Source organism: Harpia harpyja, chromosome 6 (genome assembly GCF_026419915.1).
Source record: "Harpia harpyja isolate bHarHar1 chromosome 6, bHarHar1 primary haplotype, whole genome shotgun sequence".
NCBI lineage: Eukaryota > Metazoa > Chordata > Aves > Accipitriformes > Accipitridae > Harpia > Harpia harpyja.
This window is the reverse complement of record NC_068945.1, coordinates 15,166,667-15,192,444: the sequence shown is the minus strand read 5'-3', so window position 1 is coordinate 15,192,444 and position 25,778 is coordinate 15,166,667. Positions and strand designations below refer to the sequence as shown.

At 41.2% G+C, this 25,778-nt stretch overlaps 1 protein-coding gene across 15 annotated transcripts in view; it reads left to right on the top strand.

Annotated features, from left to right (window-relative positions):
* CALD1 (caldesmon 1) overlaps nucleotides 1-25,778 on the top strand; it is a 198,254-nt gene that overhangs the window by 142,629 nt on the left and 29,847 nt on the right. For 13 of the 15 annotated variants that reach the window (XR_008235505.1, XM_052789228.1, XM_052789223.1 and 10 more), the window contains 2 exons: nucleotides 22,801-22,947; nucleotides 24,523-25,522. Coding sequence is in view for 14 of the 15 variants with exons in the window: in XM_052789228.1 (XP_052645188.1) it covers nucleotides 22,801-22,947; nucleotides 24,523-25,522 (1,147 nt within the window). In the remaining variant the exon portion in view is untranslated. The remainder of the gene's footprint in view (nucleotides 1-22,800; nucleotides 22,948-24,522; nucleotides 25,523-25,778) is intronic. The other 2 variants (XM_052789235.1, XM_052789234.1) reach the window with 1 other exon arrangement.

The window sequence follows — 25,778 nt, the reverse complement described above, 5'->3', positions numbered from 1 at the left end:
AGGTTCTCCTCCACTCCCCTTTGGGCAAGAGAGGGAACCAGCAGTGTGCTAACTTTATGCCTGGTGTATCTCCGAAGTGTTGGGCGAGTGCTGGGAGGAATGCCCTAGCTTGTGTACGTTGTAGCACCCACAAATATGTTATGCGAAGTGAGTTCACTGAAGTCAGTGAAATTATATCTGACTGAAAACAATTCAATCCTTTTCTCTTGAAGCATGATTAGCTATTATACAGTTGGTTTCCTGTATCTTGGGAGGTTTGTGTCCTGTAGCAGCTTCTAAACAAGAGCAGACACACCTTGACAACCAGACACGGATTTTCTTTTGTCAAGACTCACAGTAGCATATTTGGGGAAGAAAAGCAAAGCTCTCTTTGATGAGGACTCTCAGGAAATCAAATGTGTGGCCAAAATTTGGAAACTGATTTATTCCCTTTTAACAAACATCTCCATGACCTCAGGCCACAAAGCGAGGAAGACACCTTTAGCATTACCCACAAAGGCTTCTTCAAAGCATTGCTCAGTGAAATACATGATGAAATACTGCCCTTCCCAGGCTGAGGCATAACGTAATCATTCTAAGTGCTCATGTCTTCTCAGGAGATTGCTATGGAAAAGAAAGAGAGTATTAAAATCCTTATAAATTAACCCTCTGGAGACTCTCCAGGGAAGAGGAGGCAGCTGTTATTGCACTGTTTTGAATGAGGTACAATGTGATTTTTAACTTCTTGCAAATGTCCTCTAATGACCCCTTTATATGATCGTCTCAGCTGCATCTTTTAAAGATACTCTTTATGCTCTCAGTGTACTTGTAGAATTTGTAGAAAATTTTGTAATTGCTAAATAGCTGAATATAATCCTGTTAGTGTTTGATACACTAGAAATTAAAAGCAGAAGCTCTCATCATAGCCAAGAAATCATTCCGGTTGGCCTGAAAATATAAAGACTGCTTAATAAATGTATAAGGATTGAATTGGCTCACTTTGCTGGAAACTAAAGTGTTTACTGTGCATGTTCCTAGGGAAAGCAGAAGTCATCTTTGCCAACAGGTAGAATGTTTTCTTCCAGCAAATTATAGCTTTTGTTCAAAATTCACAGGTAGTTTGTGGGCAGTTTGGTTGTTGGAAGTTCACTCTTTCACAGCATTTTCTTCATATTGTAAGTTATCTTTTCTGTTTCTTGGCTGGATGTTCAAGACAGATAAACAGCTAGTTTTGTTTGGAGAAGAGAAGGGTTGAAGAGGACACTTCACAGACAGGGCAGCAGCAGTGTTGGTGGCACTATGTTATGTGGTTAATTCTGCTCCAAAAATCAATGCTCTTCATTTTCACTTGAAGCCATCTCTTTCCTTTTTTCTGGTCTTCTCTGTTGGCCGTGCTTTTCATTCCGGTTCCTCAGTGGACAATGGCCTGAATTCTTAATTTGTAACAGCCTTTTTACATTACTGAAGTAAAATAAGATGGACGTAATGTAACTAAAGATGAGATGCACAAAGATGTTAGCCTGTAGTGAGCCTATATGTCTCCATTTTGAAAGCTAAGAATCCCAGTCAATTTCTGAAAGTGGCTTTTCTCCAACAGTGACAAGTGTACTATGGGCCAAGAAATAGGCACTTTTCTTACAATGTCCTGTCCATTTGTGAGCGCCAGTGTTTATATCCAAGTTGCAGTTCAGTGCCTGATGTTTAGGAATGAAGTCCAAAACACTTGGGATGGTAAGTGAGTGTTTTTGATGCAAATATGTTTATCTGTGGGTGGACCCACATATTTATGTTAAACACTGTGGTAACAATACTCCATGTATATGAAGCATTCTTGACGTATTAGTTGTCACCACCTGAATGAAATACGTGTGCTTTGGTGTCTGGCTTACACATGAACAGGGACAGTGGCTATTGAAGACTGAATGTCCAGTTCAAGATTTTGTTGCTAGATTTAGGAACTTTCCTCATGGTGGGTCAGAAGAAATTTACTGGAAGAGCTGAAACATTTTTGAGTGAAATTATCTTTGGTGGAAGAAACATTATGGCAGAGAAAGGACAGGACTATAAGGAAACATCTCTGAGATTTTGCAGCCGCCTTGCCTTAGTGAAAGATGCTTTTCTTTTTCTAGCATAAGCAAGGCATTGGGTGTCAGGAGCACAAAGCTGGATTAATCTGTGTGGAGTTTTGGGCATCCACCTGAGTCTGAAGTCATGACTCTGTGAGAATCAAATTTCTAGGATTTTGTAAGAGAGCAAGTAACTCTGGAGAGTTTCATGAAAACCCAGAGCTGAATTCTCCACCCTGCCCAAGCCTTGGTTCAAGCCAGGACAGTGGTGAGAGATACCACACTCAACCTGGTACTGCTCTCTGTGAATCCAAATGCCTGCAATGAGCTGTGAGACTTGTTTCTGATTAAAGGTAAATTTAGCAAAACCAAGAAAAATTGGGAGGGTTCTGGGCAGAGCAGAACTGGTTGGGAGTTCATATCAGGTTTCTGAGATTAGCTTTGTCTAAAGGAAAACAAGAGGAAATACTTTTTAAAATTAAAGTGCTTTTTTTTTGACATTTTCTAAATAAGAAATTATTGAGCTGCATCTTTGCAATATTTTTTTTTGAAATAAAACATTCTGATCTTTCTTTTGAATCTTTTGATTCAAATTGACCTACATTTTAAAGAAAAAAGTTAAAGGAAAAAAACTTGGATGAAGGATTTGCCATCTTGTTTCAGACTGAATTAAAATAGCCCTGAACGTTTTCCATATCATTTCACTCTGACAAGGGTTTTTTCTTCTGCTTCAGCAAAACTGGAAAATTCATTGTTAGTGCAGATCTTAAACCCAGATAGCTCCTCCACAGCCACACTGTTGGCATAGGTGTTCAACCAGTGTGGGATGGAGATGGCAGAACTTCATCCTGCTTCTTCATACTCCTGCCTTTCCCTTTCCTGCCAAACCTGCAGTCCCAGGCCTTCCCATCCATCCTGTTCCCAGTTCAGAGTAAAACAAGAAGGTTCAAAAGAACGAGGAAAATTCTCTGTGATTATTTTAGGCCCTCTGTGTTCTTCTGTGCATATATATGCATACATGTCCATATAATGCAGATGCAGTAAACGAGATAAAGCAAAACCATACATTTAAAAATCCAACCAATAAAAATACTTCCATCAATCGTTGAAACAATTGAAACACGGAGACCTGACTGACTGTAACTTTTCACTCCTTTTGCATTTTATTTTGTTAAAGAAAACATTAAAAAGCCTTTCTTTGCACTATTTTCATGTACTGACATTTGATTTATGTTTTGAGATGTGTAAGCACTTAAGTGTAGTAAAAAAGTCTCCTTGACTTCAGTAAGGCTGCTTACATGTATAAGTAGCTGCAGGGCCAAGTTTATAATTATATGCTGTATAATGTTAGCCTTCATACATTTATCCATTCCAATTTTAATTCTCCATTTCATAAAATCTATGATCAAATTTTGGAGCCTGAACTAAGCTGATGTCGTCCCTTTTAATTTAGGACTCAGCCCTTTTATTCTCCTCCTGTGTTTTATTTTTATTAGTTGCTTTCTTTTTGTGCTGATGTGCAGCACATATTGTTAAAGCCACTTATTAGAGCCAGAATTTTACAGCATGGAGACTGTCCTAATAAGGGAAAAAAACCTAGCCCTTTATTGGTGAGGTAAGAGAAATCAGGCAGCGGATGAATTTTGCTGATTGAGAAGGATAAGGTGCGGTTTGGCAGGTATCACATTGGTTTGGCATTTGCTGACATGGTTCCTCTTTTCTGCAGTTCAAATCCTTTGCAGAGTAGACAGTCAGGGAGGGCTTCCCCCACACCTCCCTTTGCCTTTCCCTCTCTGCTCCCTTCTCTTTTTCACAAGTGTTCAGCATTGCCGTGAAATCTCACTCTGACACACGAACTGGATGTGGTAATGAGAACTTTTTGCAAGTCTAACAGTGCCATTCTGTAATCACCTTTTTAGGGAACAGCGGGCACGTTGGAACACAGTTTTCCGTGTGGGTTGTTCTACATCTAAAGCATTTAAACAGGTTGTGACGTTGTCAGAAAAATCACACTTTAGTCAGAGGTATTACAATCCAGTATCTCTCTTCTCAAAAATCTGTCATTGAAGAAAAGTACTAACTACAAGGTTTAGTTGATGCTTTAAATTGCTCAGCTGTTTTTCTTTCAAATTGCTTTGAAGGCTTGTATTGAATTCCAGAGATGAGTAACATATCCCGGGCTTAAATACAGGCTTCAGATCTGAAGTCAGTATAGTTCCTGGGGTTTTAAACTGAGTTATGATGAGTAAAGTTTCAAGTGAGGGCAGAAGCTGGTATTTAAATTCTTCCCTTACACAGTCTCTGTTTGTCTCTTGGTAACTGAAATATCAAGCCAAGTATCAGCTCTGCTTAAATTCACTCTGTGCTGCACCAGGAGACCAAAAGTGATGCAAGGCGGCTGCCCCCTTCCCACCTGGTGCTCTGGTGTGGTTCTTTGAGTGTAGGAGGAATAACAGTTAACGTAGTCACTAAACACCCAGTTTTCTCCATCACTCGCTTATTTATTTTCTTAGAAGTATTATAAATTTGACTGTCACTTGTGAAGCAATTTTTTCCTCTTTCCAACCCCCCCACCATAGAGTAGGTATCCTGTTATTGTTGAGGTTAGCTTACCATAGGCAAAGGATGTGAAAGATAAACTTGGATGATAATAAAGCAGAAAGGAAAAATACACAGCCTTAGTAGCAGGGATTGGATGTACCAGTTTGCATTAAAACATACAGATGCACCATTAGGAGTAGGCTACTCCCAAAAGCTTGCTGCACGACCACTTTTTGGGGGTTTGGTAGGTGGTTTTTTTCTGATGCCTATTTGTATTAAGACCCTTCTTCTTCAAAGTCAGAATCTCTCTTGAAGATCAGGGACTTGGCTAATTTTGTTGCCATCTTCTTTTTTTAATTTCCATCCACCACTTTTTCATATACCTTGACTAAGCAACAGCGAGAAATATTCAGATTCTTGTGAGCAAGAGCAACTCCAGCAGAACCTGGCATGCCAACCAGGGAGGATTAACTCTGTGCAAGCAGTTTTGATTCTGAACTCTGAATCTTTTTCAGATCACTTTCAATCTGCTTTACACTTCTGCTTAGGAGGATCTGCTCCTACTGTGGGTCCTCCAGGTAAAGGTTGCTGTATTGCAGAACAAAAAAAGATGATTCTTGTTCCAGACAGCTTAAAATCTTATTCAGAAAGTATCTGCTAACTGGCATGCTGTGCATTTCAAAAATTTGAGTAAGCAGCAGAAGCATCGATGTGCACTTGTTTTCCTTTTCCCAATACCCTAAGAAATGTGGACACCTGTCCTAGAGGTGTGTCCTTGAGACCAATGCACTTGTCACTACAGGATGTGAGATTTTGGCTTCTGTTCAGTTTGTCATAGCCAAATTGCCTGCAGATTTTTTAACCATAAAAATATATTACATGTTTCTGAACAGGATTTTTGGCTTGCCAAATTCCATCTGCAATACGTTCAGCACTGGAGTTGCTTCAGTGTAATTACAGAAGTACTCTGTAGCATCCCAACTGTCGCTGTCCTGGCACAATCCTTACTACAGATTTTTGTTGTTCGGGTTTTCTTGTGTTTTGGGGGTTTTTTGTTTTTTTTTTTTTTAGTGGAGTTTGTAACTCAGCGGTAGCATCATGGGATGGGTGAGCCTCACAGGGCTCAATACACTGTACGTTTCAGCATCTGCAGATGATGTGGATCATCATCACACACTGACATGGCCATGGTGGAACCTTTATAGTCTGTTCATTTCCAGGTTGTTCCTGGCTTTCCAGCTCCCGTGGGCTACAGTAGCCTCTCCTTTGCCATGTGCTTCCTTTCCCTCTTTCTTAGTTCTTTCCTTTCAGCTCTCTCATGCTACTGTTATAAGATACTTTGCAAAGCCCGAATGACGTGTTCCAACCAAACTGTGTTTTCTTGTATACTAATTTCTTCAAAAATAGCATCACATTTTTAAACTAGTGTTGAATAACAGCCTTGTGTATTTTGTGTAACACCCATCTTTCCTCTGTGAAGCAGGAGATTTTTAGGATTGTGCTTCTGCAGGAGGGAAATCAACTGGCATGGATTCTGGGTGTGTACAATGGTGTTGTGCAGCTTGGCCTTAGTCATCTGACTCCTCCTGGAACAGGAGTGGTCAGACACATCATGTCAGCAGTTTTCTTTCTCAGGATTTGAAAAAGCCCCAAAGCCCAATTAGCAGAGGTCACATCTGCTTCCAAAGCTAGCTAAACTTTTACTTTAGTTAGAAAGATTAAGGCTGAGGACTAACTTTCTTCTAGTTCCTCTGTTACATTTGCCATGAAGGCTGTAGCAAAACAGTTTTGAAGTTCTCTGTAAATGCAGCTTTTCCTCAAGACTTGCCAACGTACTAAAAAGCTCTCTTAACACTGTAGCAATGCTATCTTGGTATTCCTGCCAGTCCTTATCTGTATGGCTTCCCACTGACAGCATGTGCATTAACGATAATTTGCAGCCCATCCAGCTGAGGACAAATATTCCTGTTTTGTGCATATCTGAGAGCTGCATTGGGTCCTTTGTAATTTTGGGATAACCATGGGGTTAATTCCTTACTTGATTTCCTGCATTGTTCTCTCTCTTTCAAACTCACCCAACACCCTGTGGAGTGATCAGGTAGCAGACAAAGTCTGGCTTGGTACCTCCCAGTGAGTCCTATGCTTATAAACCCTGAACTTAGAAAGGTGAGTGCTCTGAACCTATGAAACGATATTTGATTCTGTTACATTCTCTGTGTGCTAGTTGTTTCTTGTGCTGTTCTGCCCTGGCAATCATACCAATGTGTTTTCTTTCCCCCAAAAGGATATAATTATGGTTTTCACAAGATTATAGCAAGCAGAGATTTTGCTGTTTAGTGCCTAGTGCCTGGCTTTTGGTCCCTTCCAGCACTTCTCAAGACGTGTGACATCGTTTCAGTGAGAGCCAGAGTCCTGAAAAGGCTGATAGCATTGCAATGGTAGGCAGTAGGGAGGTTCAGGCTTGGGAGAATTTAAGGTGCATGCCTCACAGGTCTGGAGGAAGAAGATGGAGACACCCATTAAAATGCCATTAGGTAAGGAGTGACAGGGGCTGCCTGGAATGTGAGAAGAAATTGGAGAAGGAACTAGAAAAGCTTCTGGGAAGCTGAAATAGAGAAGAAAACCATTTGGAAGTTTTCTCTGTAACATAGGAAAGTAGGTAGTGGGGCCTTCCTGGGAGCTTCCCAAATCTTTGGTAATTTCATGGGAGTATTTTGAGCAAAATTTGGGCAAGGGTCCAGAAAAACTGTATATGCTTATAGCTGTACACTGACACTGACAGTTAAGCTGTCTCATACTCATCTTGAGCTTTTGGAAGCACCCATAAGTACATCCAAGATCACCGCATTGGCAGAGGACTGCTAGTTTGAGTTGAGTTTTATGCCTGTGTTTACATTAGACCAACTGGTCTTATAATACCTTACTGATGTAGGTAACGCTCGTCATGCTAGCCTCTGGATCCCCCAAATGGATAATTTTTTCACTGAACGTTCCTGTGTGTTAGTCAGATGGGAACTGAAGCACAAGGGATTTTAAGCATCTCATGCAGGAATTTGTAGCAGAGTGGGGCCAAAAGAAGTCTTCTAAATCCCATATTTAGCATTTTAACTACTAGCATGTTAGCTTGAGTTAAAAGCAGGCTTAACTTATTTTTCCAATTTGGAGGATTGCTGATCCCCAGACCGTTTTGTTACCTCATAGCTGCTAAAGTTTATCTTCTTCAGACAGATGATTACCATATTCTTATTTATTCAGTAATCTCAGTGAATTGAGTTGTGGTAACAGGTTGGGCCATACTCTTTGTGAGCAGGAATTCAAATTCTCTTATGCTTGTCCTAATTCTTTATTGTGCTAAATATTCTGCAATTCACATTGCCAAATACTTGCTTGCCAAATGTGATATTTTCACAAAAGTATATTAAATATAGATTTGCTATCCAGTGCTTTGGTTTTGGCCCCTCCCAGTGCCTTTCAGGATGCATGACTTAAATTCAGTGAGAACTTTCATAAAAGGGTAAATTGAATTGCATCTCCCTTGCAATGGGCTTGGTGTGTGTATATGAATAGTTATTATGGATTGCTGGGAAGAGGATACTTGGATGAACCATGGCATGTTTGGATCAAGTCTAAGGTCTGTTCTCTGGTGGTGTTACTTCCAGGGATTCATCTGCTGTGCAGATACCTTGTTATAGGAGTCTCAGTGACTTCCTAAAACACTCTTCTGTCTTGCGGTGCAGGTGAGACAGGAAATGTTTTGACTTTGAAACAAGACAAAGTCCTGCAAAAGCCAGTGTTGGAAGGGTTGGCTGATATTCAGGTCAGTCCCATCTACACTGTGGGACTGAAGAGGGTGCAGTGAGAGTCATAGTGCACAGAAACCTTCCCATGTGATGTCTTCTACAGTTTCTGTAGGTCTAAAATCTCTCTGGTGTAGAACTGGTGTTTTCTCAGTCACCTTTTGGGAGTCCTACCTCACCAAGTTGGCTTTCTGCACCTGCTGAAGCTTGAGAAGCAGAAGGGTTTGGCAGCAAGCTAACTCCTTGTTTCCCAATGGTAGGGTGAGGACCCTGCAACCCATTTTCCATAGTTTCAGGCACTTAAGTATATCTTGGTTCACAACCCAGTGCTTCAAAAAGGTGCCAGGCTGTGTTGAGGCATGCTGACCCCTGTGCAAAGCTTGAGGTGCTTTTGCAGTGACATGGCCACAAGATCCCTGGGGCTAAACTAGCTTTTTGCCCTTCCTTTCCCATTTCCCAGTAGGCACAACTCTTTAAAATGTAAACTACTGATTTGGAAGTACCTAGCAACAGAAGGCATTACGCAGAGGAGAGGCAGGCTATCACTTGCTCAGAGAGTGCTCAGGGGAGGATGTCTCTTTGTTCAGTATGCCAGCAAAAAAACATCCCAGGATAATCAATTCTGCCCGTGGCTTTCACACGCTTTCAGGCACAGCAATAGAAGTCAGCACGGCACAGTCGTTAGAGATGGTCCTCGGAGGAAGGAGTGCACATACCTGCAACAACTCCCTTTGGAAGTTGCTGGAAAAGCTCCTGGTAGCTTCAACAGGTTTTGGAGCAGGCGTGAAGTAGTGCAGCCAAAGCAAGAATCTTATCTGCTGCGTGGTTTAGGCTAAAAGTAGTACATTCGTCTATGTCTCTGGTTTTCCATTCCATAAACTGGCATTGTAGTAGTAATAATACCCACCATGTGGAAGGCAGAAGGGGTTGCAAGGATTAATTAACATTTGTAAAGCACGTTGAGATCTTTTGATGGAAAGAAGTTAGCAAGTGCCAAGTACTAATACAACGAGGGGAAAATAGCCATCAGTCTGCATTCACTCCTGGAATGTAATGAATTATACCAGAAGCCTTGGCTTAAACATTTGCGTGTGTGTTTAATGATGAATTTTTCAATTACCTTTTCTTTAAAAATGTCAGTTGAATCGGTAAAAAGGCTTTGCTTCTTGGTAATGGAAACTTACCATCTCTTGTCTCTTCTCACATTTGGAATTAGACTCTCTTTTGCCTGCACTTGCAGTCTGTTCCCATTAGCCGTATCGCTTTCTTTCCATGGCAGCCCTTCGCTATCCTCCCCACCTTGTTGCCCGCCTCTTCTCACTTTCCTTCTACTGTTGGTCACACTCCTCTCTTCTATAGTTCCATCTGCTTTGCTCCTTCACCTTTGCTGCCCTGGACTCACCTGCCATTTCTTTTAGCCCTATGATGAAATGCAGATAAAAGAAAGTATAAGTTGTGGGACATCAAACTGATGCTTTGTGGACCAGTGCTTTGGTCATGGTATGCAGAGGCAAGGACAATCACAACACAACGTAATGCTGTGCTCTCCAACAAAGGCACACTCCCTGCTATCTAGAAGCAACCCAGAACTCATAGGTCCAGCCCAGCTTAGTGCTGCTCACCCTCTCCTGCAACCTGGGTTCCAACGCGGGAGAAGTGTGAAAGTACTTTTCCTGGTGGACAGGCTGGAGCTGGGACAACGACTGGAAAGCTTGGGGCCAGGGTTTGTACCTGTTGAACATGAAACACTGAAGGGGCTGGGGGGAGGCTGACCAGGTAGGGCAGAGGATGGCTGTTTGGCTGTGGAAGATTTGCCAAAGAACCAACAGGACCTGATCAATAACTTGCTGTGAAAGTACAACTGGCACTACCACTCAGCTCCCTGTGTCCATGCAGAGCTCATCTGTGTGGGGATGCTACAGTATAAAGCATTTTGCAATAGTTTTTACAGACTGGTTCCCTATGTGGAATTGCCATTCCGGAAAGAAATTGAAATTAAAAAAAAAAAAGCACCATAATTTTTGTGATTTGGAAACATGCTGTGTATTGCAGAAAAGCCCCTTACTCTGGCACAGTATCTCCACAGGGCAGTTCCTCTGTTAGGTGTCTTATGCCTCTAACAGCTGCATATGTCCCATTCGAAGTTCACAGACCATGGGTATTTAGAGGGCAAGCAAGTTGTTATTCTTTTCCATTTCCTAGTTTTTATCTAGGTATTTTCTGTGAATAACATAACTTGTAGATAATTTGTTAGTGAATCTTTGAAATAGGAGAGGTTTTTCTTGGACAGTAGAGTTCTGTGAAAAGGGTTTTTTTTACCCTTTTTAAAGAACAGTGGCTTTTAGATTTGCATTTTCAGTGTGATCGATCAGCTCGTGAACTCAGTCAGCTTTCCACAGACTTTCTCCAATAGTTTACACAGAATGAGTTGCTTGGTAGATTCTTACAAGTAACTTCTCCTGGAATAAGGACCACAGTGGAGCAATGTAAGGGGAACCAGGCATATCTAAGGGAAAACTAATTGAAAGGATAAAGCCAGGCTATTTTATTGTGTTTATGCGGGTGTAGTTGCAATGGCTGCATTTCAAACTTCCAGCTGTTTAAATTGCACAGTGCTATTATATGATGTCTGCAAATCATTGTAATATTAGTGTGCTGTTCAAAGTGCTGTACGTGACCTTGCATATCTGTATGGGCCTGTTTTATGGAAGGGTTTTTTAACTTCCATGAAGGTGAAAGACACATCAGGATTGGCTTTTGGAGAGATGCATGGAATGTATCTGCCCCTAATCCTGTTAGCAAATGACAGGATCTGCACTCATAATTCCTCTGCTGTCTCACTGAAAATGTCTCCTAATCACCTTGGCTGTTGACAGTAGGTTTCTTAAACACCTGAGAAAGAGACAGATGCTTGTCCATGTTAAAAGTGAACAGCCATGAATTTCCCTTGAAACCAAATCTGCACCTGCACAGCATCCATGAGTTGTGTGCATGGGGAATCGGTTCCAGAAAACTTTGAGACATCTGATTTTCATTAATTTTTTTCCCATTCACCGTATGCCATATCCCTCCTAAAGTGGTTTATTTCAGTTAGCATAAGGCTTCAGAATCCACTCTGTTTTGGTGCGTGTTCTGCTCTTACATTTCAGCTGCTTTCCTGTTTGCAGCGTTTATTTCAATATTTAGTCTGCTGGGGTATGTTAAGGCTGTGTCCTCCTCTTGCATATTTTGTGTCGGGAAGAGTGGATGAAAAAAAGATTATTCTATGATTATCTGAATGATTATCTGGTAAAATTATTTTTCCAGGCTCCCTGTGTGCAAATATATGCCTTGTACTTTGTTCGTGCAGCACAGTCTTTGCTGTATTTCTGAAAGCTCCAGCAGACATCTTCAGGGACCTGTCTGGCCCTGAGCAATAGTCATTTAGTTAAAATCTCTAACCCCCTGGGAAATACAGAGGAGTTTTGATGCTTCACAGAGCCCAGGCTAATGCTAACACCCATGCTAGGCTAATGTTAACACCCATACTTTTGGTGTATCGAGCAATAAAAATAGTGGGTTCTGACCGTTTGTAGGCATTTCAGATCACATAACATTTCAGGCAAGGCTGAAGAGTTACTGAGTGACATGTAGTCTAGGTAATCATGACCTGCTATCTTACAGTTTCCATTCTGTCAGTCATGGTGTTTTGGCTTTCCAGGCCCTGGACACCTGGATGTTGACAGCAGAGCCACTTACCCAGTCCTGGTGCTTTTGCTGTCCTTGCTATTCCCCAACAGATCTCTTTCCCTCTTCCCTGTCCTCCGAATATTTCTCCATCAACCTTTCTCCATTTGCCCTCTCATGCCCCTGCAGGGACAGAAGGTCCTCATTCATTGCTGCTGTCTGTCTCTCCTCTCTTCCCCTCCCCAGCCCAGGGAGATGTCGCAGTCCAGACCCTTTCCTACAGCCCCAGTCTGAAAGGATCAAACTCCCAGGACAAGGGAGGTGGTGTAAATAGCTTAAGCACTCAACCCAAACGTATGTTCCTTTCTGTTCCCTGAGAAGATGATAACTTTAAGCCTTTTTTTCAGATAAATCAGCCTGATTTGTCAGTATGGATCCCTGCTTCCACATTCCTCCTTCCTGCCTCACTCGTTCTCTGTCCCAGTCTTATTCAAATCCATAATCAATTTCAGTGTCAGTCCTAAATCAGAGATGGATGTTTTGGTTATGGAGCCATAGCCGTAGCCTACATGTTGATCCACCTACATGTGGCTGCATTTCAGTGATAGGTGAAATAACTCCTTTCAAGATTGGTCCAGCCCTTTTGGTGGGTGTTGTCCCTGATATCCATCAACATGATGCTGTGAACTTTTTTCCCTTAGGATTCACCCAGTGTAGAGTCTGGCCCCTGGTTCCTCATTACACCCTGCGAAACCTGGCAGGCAAGTGAAAAAAAAGCATGAGTGCAAAAGGGGATTCTGCTCATAGAGAAGATTTGTCATCTTCAAAAACTAAAGCCATGTTTCATCTCAAATTTCACATCTTGTTTTGGCAGGGTGGGTGGTGAATAGATGCATGCTGGAAGTTGATTTTGAGTAGATTGGGCATGGTGATGGAGTATTAGAATGTATGACTGAGATTGATTTGGATGTTAATCAATCCAGTGATTCTCCGAGTTAATTTTTTTAGTGTTTGTCCTTATATGATATTCAGTGGAGCAAGTACCAGTTGACACTAAAGCAGCTTCTCATGTATGAGACCTATCCTCATGGTCCTGCACTTACTTTTAAAATTCAATGCTCTTAACATGCAGCAATCCTATTAATCTTTGTGGAGGGAATGAAATGTAAGCATTGGTTTGTTAATGGGTTCGCTATTTCCTAGTGTGCTGGCTTAAACAAGCCTTAAAACCAGGTAACCAGGGTGAAAGTAGAGAAGCAGATGAAATGGAAGGCTGGGTTTCCAGGTCAGCTATGCATACATAATTTATAATAATTCAGTTTGTGTTTTCCTGAAATAGTAGCTTTGTTCTTTGCTAATTTGGGAGGATACAGCACACTGTTTTGGAATAAAAAAATAACGCCAAAAATAATCTTTTTTTAAAAAAAGTTTAAACATTTTTCTTCAGAAAACATTACCTGCTGCAGTTACAGGGCTAAACAGGACACTGAGCACAGAGGAGTGAAAGCCAATTCTCCTTCCATCCAGTCTCCTTGCCTTTGTTTCTATAGTGAAACCTTGCTAAATATCCCTTGTTTCTGTCATTGCTGTAGCTACACTAGGGTGGAAGCAGTCTGTACTCTGAGCACCATGTTCTCTAAGTCTGGTTTTAGCTCACCTAGCTACTGTGCTTACAGTAGCTAGGCTTGTCTGGAAGGTCTGCTTTTTGCCATTGCTGCCCTCAGAATTGAACCATTAGGAAGAAACGCTGGGATGCTTTAAAAAGCCTGGCATAAAAAATGTTGAAGTTGCTATTGCACCCTAATCCCAAGTACAAGAAACCCAAAAGTGCAATTCAGCAGGAAGGTACTTATATCAGTCTAACAAATAAGCTGAATCTATTGTATTTTGCCTCCTCTTTTTTCATTAGTTTACCCCTCTCAAAGCATATCCTTCAGGTACAGGACTAAGACAGACCCTGTTCTGCTTAATCTGCAACTTTGAGTTGCATTTTGGGCGTCCAAGCTGGAGGAGATAAGGCTTTGTTCAATAATAGCACACTCTTGTGTTTAAAGGGAGGTGGTTACATCAGAAAACTTGGCAAAACCAGACCGTTGCTATAGGTATAGGGAAAGTGAACAATAGTAATTGGGAATCCTCTTGAAATGGATTATAATTATTGTGCTTGAATAAAAGAAAAAACTCCACTTCCTAATGACAACACAATTTCCACTCCAGCCTCTGGTGGAAAAAATATATTGCACGTGATGTGAGTTTTTTATTCTTAAATAGAAAGAAGAAATGTTTTTCATATTCATTGCTGAGAATATATATATATTATATATATATGCATATAAAATATATCTAGAGAAAAATTGCTGTTGGGCCATGAAAAACACTCCTGTGCTCTTGTTCAGGTTCTTCCCTGTAAGGCTGCAGAGTTCCTTGTGTGTTTTTGCTCCAGATTCCCCACAGGCTCTGATGGGGTGTCCATCCATGCCTATACCTACCTCAGTGTCATAGTTTAATGACATGACTAGGTAGGATGAGAAAATGGCCCAATAACAAAAGTCCTCCTCAAGACTTCCCTCCCTTGCCTTCATTTAAAGATCTCTGATAAATATCGTAGATGGCAACGTGAATTTTGTATGTGTTAAAAAGATGTTTGGAGGAAATACAGAATTTTGTAACTTGAACATGACACATTGGAGACATCAGTTTGCCTAAAGGTGCCTGTAAAGAAAATGTAGGTTTAATTCCTCAAATCTCTTGCATATTTTCTAGGAAGACCACAATTCTCAATATGCAGGGGAGCTTTTCTAAATTACAAATGCTCATGTCTGTCTTCGTTTTTAATTCCTTCTTTCCTGACTAAATCTCTCAGTCATGTCAGTTAGGGTTTTATTTGCAATGAAATATAAAAAAGGAGGAGTTAGGTCTTTGTATACATTCAGTAAGCTAGCAACTTGAGGTATAAAAGTGTCTTGAAAGCCACATTGAATACAGGGGCCCAAAACCACAAGAAAGAAAAATTCTGATTTGGCTTTGTAGCAATTGTGGATTGTATATTCCGGGGTGAATCCTGTAAGTCCTTATTTATGTCTCAGCTGGGCAAAAGGCCCGTTATTCTCAAGTCATATGCCTGAAATATTACTGGATAAGGCTGTGGCATAAATTATTTTGGATTTTATATACAATAAAGCACTAGAAACTAGAGGTGGTGGCAGCAAGCAGAAAGCAATTTGCTACAGAGTCGACAAATACCACATCAACCACAGTGGTATGCACAGTGATTGGGTTTTTCTCCCACTTTTTTAAGTTTGAAAAAGTAAGCTTGTTTTGTACACTTTTTTTGCATGTTTGTCATCCACCAGGGAAACAGATTTCTGGGTGAATTCCACTAAGCTTCAAGGAAAGCACTAAAAAAGTAATAGTTATCAGCTAGAAGGTACTTGGCCAATTATTGTTTTCTGCCCAGTTTTTTTTTTTTCTTTTCATGTGTAACTTCTAAATTAAAACAGGTTAAATATACCACACTGCTCACTGACAGGTCAATGTCAAATCTATTGTGGATGAAGTAAAACTGCAGAGCATTACAGACTTCACATATTGAGAGAATTACATGCTTTTCCCTGGGACATTTCCAACAAGCGCTTTTATCTAAATATAATATGTTGGAGACAAATTTGACATTGTTTCAGTAGCTGAAGGTTTTTACCCTTCATGTTAGCAGCCCTGTGTGCGATTTGTGCTGAGGTACTTGGAGGCGATTTACCAGTGTTATTTGAATGTGGTTGGAGAATCTGCTTGCATTTCATATTATGAAACAGATCATCAGTTTTCAGCCATGAGGAAAGAAAAAAAAACATAGGCGCGTGCATGAGTCATTCTGCCTTTGTGCAGAATGATGCAGTGATGTTACAGACTGTCTCTAACTGCGAGGCCCAGTTTTTAGGGCTTGAATCTAAAACCAAAGGAACAGTGCTGTTATGAGCAGGGAACTGCAAGAAATGAGACAAGGCTTTGGAAATCCTGGGCATCTACACAACTGAAACTTACATTTTCAACAGAAACCAGTAATTTGGGAAGCCGAGATCTGTGTTAGAGGCTTCAGTGTGATCTTCAGCAATGAAATAAAATCCCTGGCTACTTTTGGCAAGAATTACTTGGTAGTCACCAAGTATTTTTGTTGTCAGTATGGAGTCATTTTCCCTCGTGGTTGTTGGCTTGCATATCACTTTTTATTACTTCATTCTTTGATGTGGATTGCTGGCACCTTAGTTTTTTAGAATCAGACAGTTAAAGGGATGAGTGTACCTACTCTTTCCTTACCTGTGAAGAAACCTAAATGTCAAAAACATCAAAAGGAAAGAAACCATAAAGAAGAATGTACACAGGCTGGACCTCTCAGAAGACCTTTTCTTTCCCATACTTAATTGTTTTGTCATGCAAACATAATAACAGTCTCACAGCCAGATCCTTAACCAATGTAAATAATCTGAAGATTTTTCTCAGCGGAAACAAAAAATTAGTTGTTAAAATTCGTATTGTTTTATCGTTTGGGTATTTTAGATTGATGTTTAAAGTACGAGAAAGGCTTCTAAAGGTATGGTAGGAAATTAAGGATGCCTGATCTGAAAGAAAGAATGTTCTTCTGCTAACCCATTGAATAAGTGGTTACCCAGCAAAAAATTAATAATCCTTTAACTCTTTGGAGCTATGAAAAATAAGGAAGGATATTAGAAACACACAGTATGAAAATGATGTAAATGAGAAGGGAATACGTTGAAAGGTGTGTTAGACTCTCTATTTCTCCCAGAGAACTATGTGGATATCTGGGTAATTTGCCTGCTCAGGAGTATAGGCTGTGTAGCTCTGGAGAATGTGTGGGTGAAAAGAGTAAAAATATTTGTAAGACAGAGATAAATTATGAGCAGAATAAGAAGGCATGTCCCTTCTGTAAATGGAAGACTGTAGTGTGTATGTCCAGCAGGTGCTACTGTATAATCTAGTCTAAGTTTCCATACCTAAGAGATAATGGAATTTCACCAAGTTATGTCTATAATGAGCCCAAGAATTGGTATTTTACTGTAGTATAACTTCCAAAAAGGCATCCATCTTAATGTGAAGATGCAAGAGATGGATGCTCCATCATTTCTTGTATATTTAATCACCCTCACTGTTAAAAACATGTGCTTCATTTCCAGTTTTAATTTGTCTGGGTTTAATTTCCAGCCATTGGTTAATTTTATCCACTTGTCTCTCATACATTCGATGTGAAAAAAAAATATGGTGCATGTCAAATTGAGAAATATGTGAAAAATATGGGTGTTAATAACAGCATTCATGCACAACGTTGGACTGAGAACTGTGGTGGCATGTGTGCATGTCTCCAGCATAATCCCCTGTTTTCACTCATTACATCTTTTTGAAACATGAGCATTTTGGACTGAAATTCTGCTCGTTGCCTCATAAAAGTGAATCTTCTTGAGCAGGTCTGAGCAGAATGCTGGCAGCTCTTGTTGAATTATGGAGAAATGATTAGAAGAAACAGTTTTCCCCACAACTGACCCCCACCATTCACCACATTTTTAGATATAACTTGAACAAAATACAGCTGACATTTGACACGCAAAGCTTGGCAGAGGCATAATCCTCTGGAAGCATGTGCATTTGTTATGGTTTTTTAAGGTGAAGATAGATCAGTTGTTTATATCCACATTTTGAAGCATGCCTATCATAACACAAATTAAATGAAGAATAAAAAAATTAAAAACATATGCAGTCATAAATAAAATGGGACCGAATATCAACAGTGACACAAAGAGCACTCCTCAGTGGGTATTATAACAGACTCCATCCTCACCCCGCCCATCCTTTCAGGAAGAGCCTGGGTAAATAGAAAGGCTTTCTAAAAGCGCAGAAGGCCAACAAATGCAGCTTCTATAGACCGAGTCTGGCAGTGAAATTTGTTATCAAGGACGTTTTACTGACGTCCTCTATCTGCCATCAATTTGGAGATACACAAGTCAACAGATGTCACTTCAGCTGCTGTGGTGTTAGGTAATGAAGGGTGAAGGTCTTAGAAGTAGGTTAGGTTGCAAGTGGAGGTGCAGCAGTTTAATACAGGATGAATGAACTCGTTTCTTGGGGTGGGCCACAGAGAAAATCAATCTGTAATAGATGTAAAGGCTTCTAGATAACAAAGTGGTGTGGGAAAGACCTTGCTGAATAGGTACAGTTGCATCTAATTGAGGTATGGTTGGGAGGGCAGTGCTATGAATGCAAGGTGGTTTTGCAGGCAGGAGAAAGGGAAGACAGACTGGCATCTGTGTGAATCATGGGGGAAAGAAGAGGTAGATCTAGGCTGCATGTTTAAGTTAAAAATCTAATCTTAAAAGCTTTTGTCCTCTTTGGAAATTTTTCACGTATTTCTGACACCCTTGAGATGGAGTCAAAGCTCAGATCCACAGCTTTTCTTTCTCCCTGCCTCCTCTAGAATGGAGTAATGTGATCCAGCTTAAATTAGGCATTTTTTTCTACACCTGTGAGAAATGAAAAAGAATTTAGATTCATCGAGTTTAGCCTATGACTCACTGAGGGCAGGTAGTGCTACAAATTATGAAGTTTCTCTTTAATCAGAATATACACTGTTTAGAACACGGACCAGACCTTCCCCCATCTTTATAAAATGCCTACTGTAGCAAGCCCCTGAGCTTGATCAGGAAATTTCAGTGCTGTCATAATTCAGATAATAATAATAATAATAATAATGTAGTAGTACTGGGCAAGAAACTCTGAAACCAAAGTGCCTTAGATAATGTTTGAACTGATTTGCGGTTTCAAGTAGAAAACAGTTGACGTTGGATTGTATGAAATGGTTTCAGCCTCATAATCATCCTAGCTATTACCAAGTTTCTTACTGGGTTATAACTTTATTTAAATTCAGTGCTTGATGTAAAATAGAGTGGGTGCCGAACCTCTCTGAAGAAGTTCTGAGGCAGGTGGCCTTATCGCCTATATTCCCAATCTAGCAGAGTTATTTTGCACCCAAGGCTGTAAAGTCCCCCATTCAGTCTGAGGGTAATGTTTTAGACTTACTCAAATAATCAGGAGATTTGTTGTTGACTTCAGCAGGTTTGGGATTTTGGTCCTGGAGATATAAATCTGTCCTACCCACTCAACAGGGCAGAACGTCTGTTGTTGTTATCCCTGCGTAGCGTGGTGGGAAATGTCCTCTCACATAGATGAGATGTTCAGTCTCCTGTACTTGAGTTGTGCTGCGTGGGAAGTATGATAAACTCAGCACTAATGCTTTACCAGAACAACTTACCAATAATGCAGGGGTTACGCTGCTTTTTCTCATATCAGAAACATAGAGAAGGTAACAGGAGAAGCAGCCAACACTCTGCTTTTTTTCTTGTTTGTTTGTTTTATTTGACATTTAGACCAAGAGTGTGTTATCTTTGGTAACAAGGTATAGAAATGGTTTCCAAGTCATCATCTTTTCATCTGAATATTTAATAAGAGGTGTCGTGTATCAGAAGGCTTGGCATATGTCTGAGATCACGCTGTGCCATGCTCTCATTGCCTGAGGTAGCTGGAACAGCTAACTGTAGAGAGACACTTGCCTGCAAAGACTTTGAATAGTATGCGGAAGGTGACAAATGGATATAAGGTTAGTTTAATTTAGTTGTGGGGTGTGTGTGCATGCTGGGCAGCAAGGCTGTTCTCCAAGGGTGGAGAAACAACACAGGGCAGTGTGGATCATCAGATTTCCATCTGTCTGATATACAGAGCTGAAATCTTGGAGTCATACTTTTTATTATTTGTTTACTCTTCATCTAAAGAATGTCAAAAGATGTAGGCAAGTGGAAGATAAGCTCTGAAGAGCTCTCAAATTGATTTTGCTTGTGACAGGTAGCTAGGGAGAGCTGTAACAGTGGGAGAATGAGGGTCAGTCTTCCCACTCCCAGTGGAGGTTGCATGAATTCATGTGTCTGCCTGTGGTTTACTTTCTATGTGAAATTAGTTTGACACCCTAGGCAGCAGAGGAGGCTGCAGCTCCTTAGATAACCAAGGAAAAGAGAGTGATCCAACCCAAACCATTCTATGATTCTAGGTGCCAGCCAAGTTAGGGTGAATGAACTCAGTCCATGAGGATTGAGAAAATGGTAGGATGAACACTGTAGTCAGAAGAGTGTATTTTTCATGGGCAGAAATGGCCCTTATACCATCTTTCCTATGACTGAATTTCTCATGGAAAGTCAATGGCAGTTAGGGTGACTGTTGAATCATTTCATAAATGATCCTGCTGTCAGTTTGTTCACACCATGGTCATTACTCATTAATTAACATAGCCGACCTGAACCTGCATTTTCAGCCTACTTTTCTGTCAGTCTGTGGTGGCTAGTCAGGCCCACTCCAGTAAAGCTTGTGTTTCCTAGGCAAGCAAAACAGCCTGTAGAAGTACAATCTGGGAAGTAGTGTTAACGTAATTGTAAAGAAAACGTGATACAGATCTATAAAATACTACTATTAGTTGTTGATATGACTGTTTCTAGATTATTGGGGATGTTTCATGCATCCATGCTGGTGAACAGAATTGAATATTTAAAGGTGATCCTTAGGGGTGGAGCCCATATCTGGTGTACTTGCTTGCTGTAGGAAACCACTGTGATATGCAGTGGATGTACTTAAAAGGATATTGAGTAAGATTGTCAGCTTTCTTAACAGATGATCTATGTGATAAGTCCAAGGACAGGAAATACATATCTGTTTTCATTTGACTTATTTAATGGGTACCATTTTGTGGGAGTTTTTTTGCTTAGGGTATTTTTTTCTTTCCTTTTTTAGTTTTCTGAGCAACTGGTGGTTTTAAAAAGGCATTTTAAAGAGGCTTTTAAAAGCGGTTGTTCTCCTTGCTGTGTAGGAGTGTTCTGTGTGGGTACAGAAAGCAGGATAAACTACTTCATCCTCCTGTGGTCTCACTGCAAAGACAAATCCTGACCCGTAGGCACTGGGAATCAACTCAGTCGTGGCCATTATCCAGCTGCCACAGGCTAAGAGCAGCATGCCCTCTCCTGTCCCCTTACATTTGGAGTTCAGAGCTAAAAAGATCATAGGCTTCTTGCAGCCAGAACATCTTACTAACGAGTGGGCTTTCTGTGGTCAGTTTGCTAATGCAGTTTTATTCCAGGGAGAGTCTCTTTCTCCTGCAAATTAAAGACCCCATTGGTTTATTATTGTATTCATATGCTTTCTGTTCTAGACCTAAATGAAATGTTGATCCCCCTTTAAATTGCTTACAAATGACAGGAAGTGTTTTTCCCTGCCTTCCCTGTGTCACCTCTAGTGCTTTTAATTTGTCTCCTTCCTTTCTTCCTCTCCCTCCTACTGTGATCCTTTATGGCCGTGCTGCTCATGGTTTTCACCCTCTTTGAGAGGAGCTGTTTCTACAAAGAAAAGGTTGCAAGCTCTTGAAGTGGAGCATGAAAGTAGCTAATCAAATCCTTCAGTGCAGTGAGGATGAAAATCCTGTTCTAGGTCTGGCAAGTGGCTCAGCCATGTTGGGATTTTAACTTCCATTTTTAATTTTTAAAGCAAAATTGGGATAATTGAATCTCTGCTGAACCTATACCTTCACCCTTCTTTCAGCAGAGAAAAGTAGTACCAGAACAAGGTGATGGGAGAAGCTTGGATCCAAAGAGTCTCATACATTACTAAATCAAAATGTTTTAGTTGCTTTTAATGTTAAAATATGCCTTGAAATGCAAGCTTTAACTGTGCTTGTTTTTACTCGGTGGAGAGCTATTTTTTTCTCTATGTGCACGGCTGTACAGCTAACTTAAATGTATGGCCATGCAAGGAAGGGGGACTTCTTAACCATTATGTATCAGACCATTGCTGTAAGCAAAGTAAATAAATGTCCTGACTGGGTCTGGCATGTGTTAGCTTCCTATTTCACTTTCCATGCACAAAAAGATAAGAGGAATGCAGGCCTTTTGCTTTATCTCACACAGTAATAATGCACCTCAGCAAAGATTTGAATGGGCCACAGGATTATTAGGATTGTAATGTCTTGCTTTCCTTTTCAAGTAGGATGAAACTAAATGTAATCATCTGTTGGGTTAGATGAACACAATGGGTTCTCAGCTGTAGGCTTTCATCACAGCAGTGATCTTGTATGATTTGGCCTGGCAGGGCTCCGGGCTCACAAAAATTTTGTAGGTGTCAGATGTTTGGCACTGAGAACTGACCACTGAGAGCTGGTGTCGTACTTGTGTCTCCCTGCTTTCTAGTCTTTCGACTTTAGAATACTGTCACCATTTTCAGCATGTGGTATTTAGAGGAGGCTAAAGAAAACCTGCTTGGCTAAGTCCAATTTCAGCTACGTGGGCTTGAGCGATAGTCTGCTCAAATGCTGCTGTGTGCATTCTGGCAGGATCATGGTGCAGTCTAGTAGGATGTTTGCTCAGCCACAGAGCTTGGGCTTTTATGGGCTTGGTGTTTTCTAGGAGCAAACTGACAGTGTGGTGTGGCTGCTGCCTCCATTGTGACTCTTTTGTCAAGTTCGTTTCCAAAAAAGAAAACAAAACCAAGCTTTGAAACTATGCATCTCAACTTCACAACACGTTTTCTAAACAGCGTATGGAGCAGTCACTGCAGCCATGCTTACTGTGCTCTGGTCAACTGGTTTTTGTAATTTTTCAGTCACAGTGTCCTATATGCTATAGCCCCTTTGTTTCCCTATCCCCAATGCTCTGTTGCAGGCTGTCCTACCAGAGAAATGACGACGATGAGGAAGAAGCTGCCAGAGAACGTCGCCGACGGGCTCGACAGGAGAGACTGCGGCAAAAGGAAGAAGGAGATCTATCAGGAGAAGTAATGGAAAAATCAGAAGTTAATGCCCAAAACAGGTAAATATCTGATGTTGTTTACTGACAAGTCAACAGTTATTTTTGTTCAGAGTAGAGAAGTATCTTGAAGAGGTCTGTTTTACTACTTAAATTTTAAGCACCTTTTGGCCATCCTTGCTCTAAAGAGGACCTAAGACTGTAAGGAGTGCCACTGGCTGTGTCTACACAGTGGGGTGGGAGCATCACTGAAGTTGGGCTTGAGGCTGTGCTCGCGACCCATTCCCAGGGTGTCCTCAGGGCTGTCTATGGGGTAACTCAGCTGGGACTTATGGAGGGAAATACCTCTGATGCATCCTGCTGTCCGATTCCCTCAGGCATGACTGCATCTGGCCTCACAAACCTCCACGTATTTTGTCCTGCTTACAGGGGCCACAGTGTCATGGGGCCAAGGCACATGGAATTCGTGGGCACCCAGGCCTCAAGTTGCAGCTGAAACATGCATGCAAGGCACTGGATGTGAGTGCTAGACCTCAGCCCTCATCTGACTTTGTCAGGGTCATACAACTATAAACAGCAGAAAAGCTTATGGAGTGAGGTGCTACTTGTCACAGGCTGAGTGGGCAGAGCTGGCCTTCCAGTCTGTCCATCATTTATTCAGTTTCACATAGTCACAAATAATATATCCAGATTTCCATTAGCCATAACACAATTGATAGAAGAGACCAGAAATAAACATTGTGATACCAAGCTAATAGATACTGAGCACAAGTAGCGTTCTATTAAAGGCAAGGAGAATGGATATAGATAGGAAAACAACAGCATTTCTGACTGTAGATTATAATATTTTTCTACAGTAGAGGGGAAAAAAAAGCTAGAAAGAGGGAAGAAACCTGCACACAGGAGAATTAAAGAGCTGAATTTTGAAGGAGTCAAAAAACCTCCAGGGACTGAGAGCGAGATCCAGTCCTGATACCTACAGGTGTTGAATAGCAGGTCTTAAATTAAGTGCTGTGCTCACTCTGTTTTCTAACAGATTATTGTCCCTGCACAATCACAACCTCACAGCACCCTTCATTGCCAGGCTATCCTATTATGGACTGTATCTGTGGATGTTGTTGCTGAATAGGAGTAGCTGCTTGTTCTAGAGAAGTTTGCTGAAATCAAAGTACCTTGCTTATGTACCATCTTCAAAAATTTTGCCTGGTGGGAAGACATGTACGCCTCAGGCCAAGCTGAAGGAGGCCTTAAAGCAAGCTAAGGTTTTCCAAGTATTCTGCTACAGGGTGCAGAGGGGGAGGATGAATTTTTCAGGGCTGTTCATATTTCAGCTGCTCCAAGTGTCAGGGACCGTTCCAGTGCCTACTGAGGTCAGTAAGACTCCTGGGGACTTCAGCGGCTGTTGGAGCTGGCCTGGAAGGGAACCTTTCCAGGCTCTGACATTGTGAAACACTGCATTCCTATACATGTAGGAATGCCAAAATTAATCCCCAGAACCATTTTGCTAAATTTTGAAGTATGCAACGTGTTGTGTTTTCAAACCATGGAATGACGTTACAGCAAGCTTTTTTTCTAGAAACAGCTAAGCGCATACATTGTTACAGAGTTTTTTAATGCAAAATTGTCGCTTTTATGTAGTGTGGCAGAAGAGGAAACCAAGCGTACTACAACCACAGGGGGAACAGATGATGAAGCTGCGTTGTTGGAGAGACTGGCAAGACGGGAGGAGAGACGCCAAAAACGTCTACAGGAAGCCCTGGAACGTCAAAAGGAATTTGACCCAACGATCACAGATGGGAGCTTGTCACTGCCCAGCAGGAGAGAAGTAAACAATGTGGAAGAAAACGAGACCACAGGGAAAGAGGAAAAGGCTGAAACACGCCGAGGACGCTATGAGATTGAGGAAACGGAAACGGTTACCAAATCATACCAAAGGAACAACTGGAGGCAAGATGGGGAAGAAGAGGAAAAAAAAGAAGAAAAAGACAAGGAGGAGGTACAGGAGGAGAAACCAAAGGAAGTCCCCATAGAGGAAAATCAGGTAGATGTGACAGCAGGAAAATCCACAGATAAAGAAGAGGTAGTAGAAACAAAAAATCTAGCTATAAATGCAGAGGAACACAAAGCAGAGAATGATACAAATGTTGTGCCAGAAGGGGAGCAGAGTATAACTGATGCTGTAGATAAAGAGAAGCTTAGGGATGAGGAAAAGGCTGAGGAAGAAAGGGAGAAACTTGAGGCAGAAGAAAGGAACAAGTTAAAAGCACAGGAAGAAAAGAAGGCAGCTGAGGAAAAACAGAAAGCAGAGGAGGAGAAGAGGGCAGCTGAGGAAAGAGAAAGGGCTAAGGCAGAAGAGAAGAGGGCAGCTGAGGAAAGAGCGAGGGCTAAGGCAGAAGAGGAGAAGAGGGCAGCTGAGGAAAGAGCGAGGGCTAAGGCAGAAGAGGAGAAGAGGGCAGCTGAGGAAAGAGCGAGGGCTAAGGCAGAAGAGGAGAAGAGGGTAGCTGAAGAAAAGGCTAAGCTAGAAGCAGAGAAATTAAAGGAAAAACAAAAGATGGAAGAAAAGAAAATAGAAGATAAACAGGTAAAAGAGAAGAAAGTACAAGAGGAAAAACCTCAAGCAGCTTTCCTAAGAAAACAGGTACAGTAAACATTTTGCACCAAAGTAAGACACCTGTGGTTTGTGAGAAATGTAATGCAAGAAAAAAAAAAAAGATTGAATTGGAATTTCCTCACAGATCTATTCCTGCATTGAAATGACTAATACTCGTGCTCTCTCTCGCTCTCTCTTTTAAAAAATAAAGCTCCTTACTTCTGCTTACCAATAATGCAGTGCACAACATGCCTGACCTCACTCCATCGTTCAAAGAAAACCTTGCATGTTCAGACATCTGCAT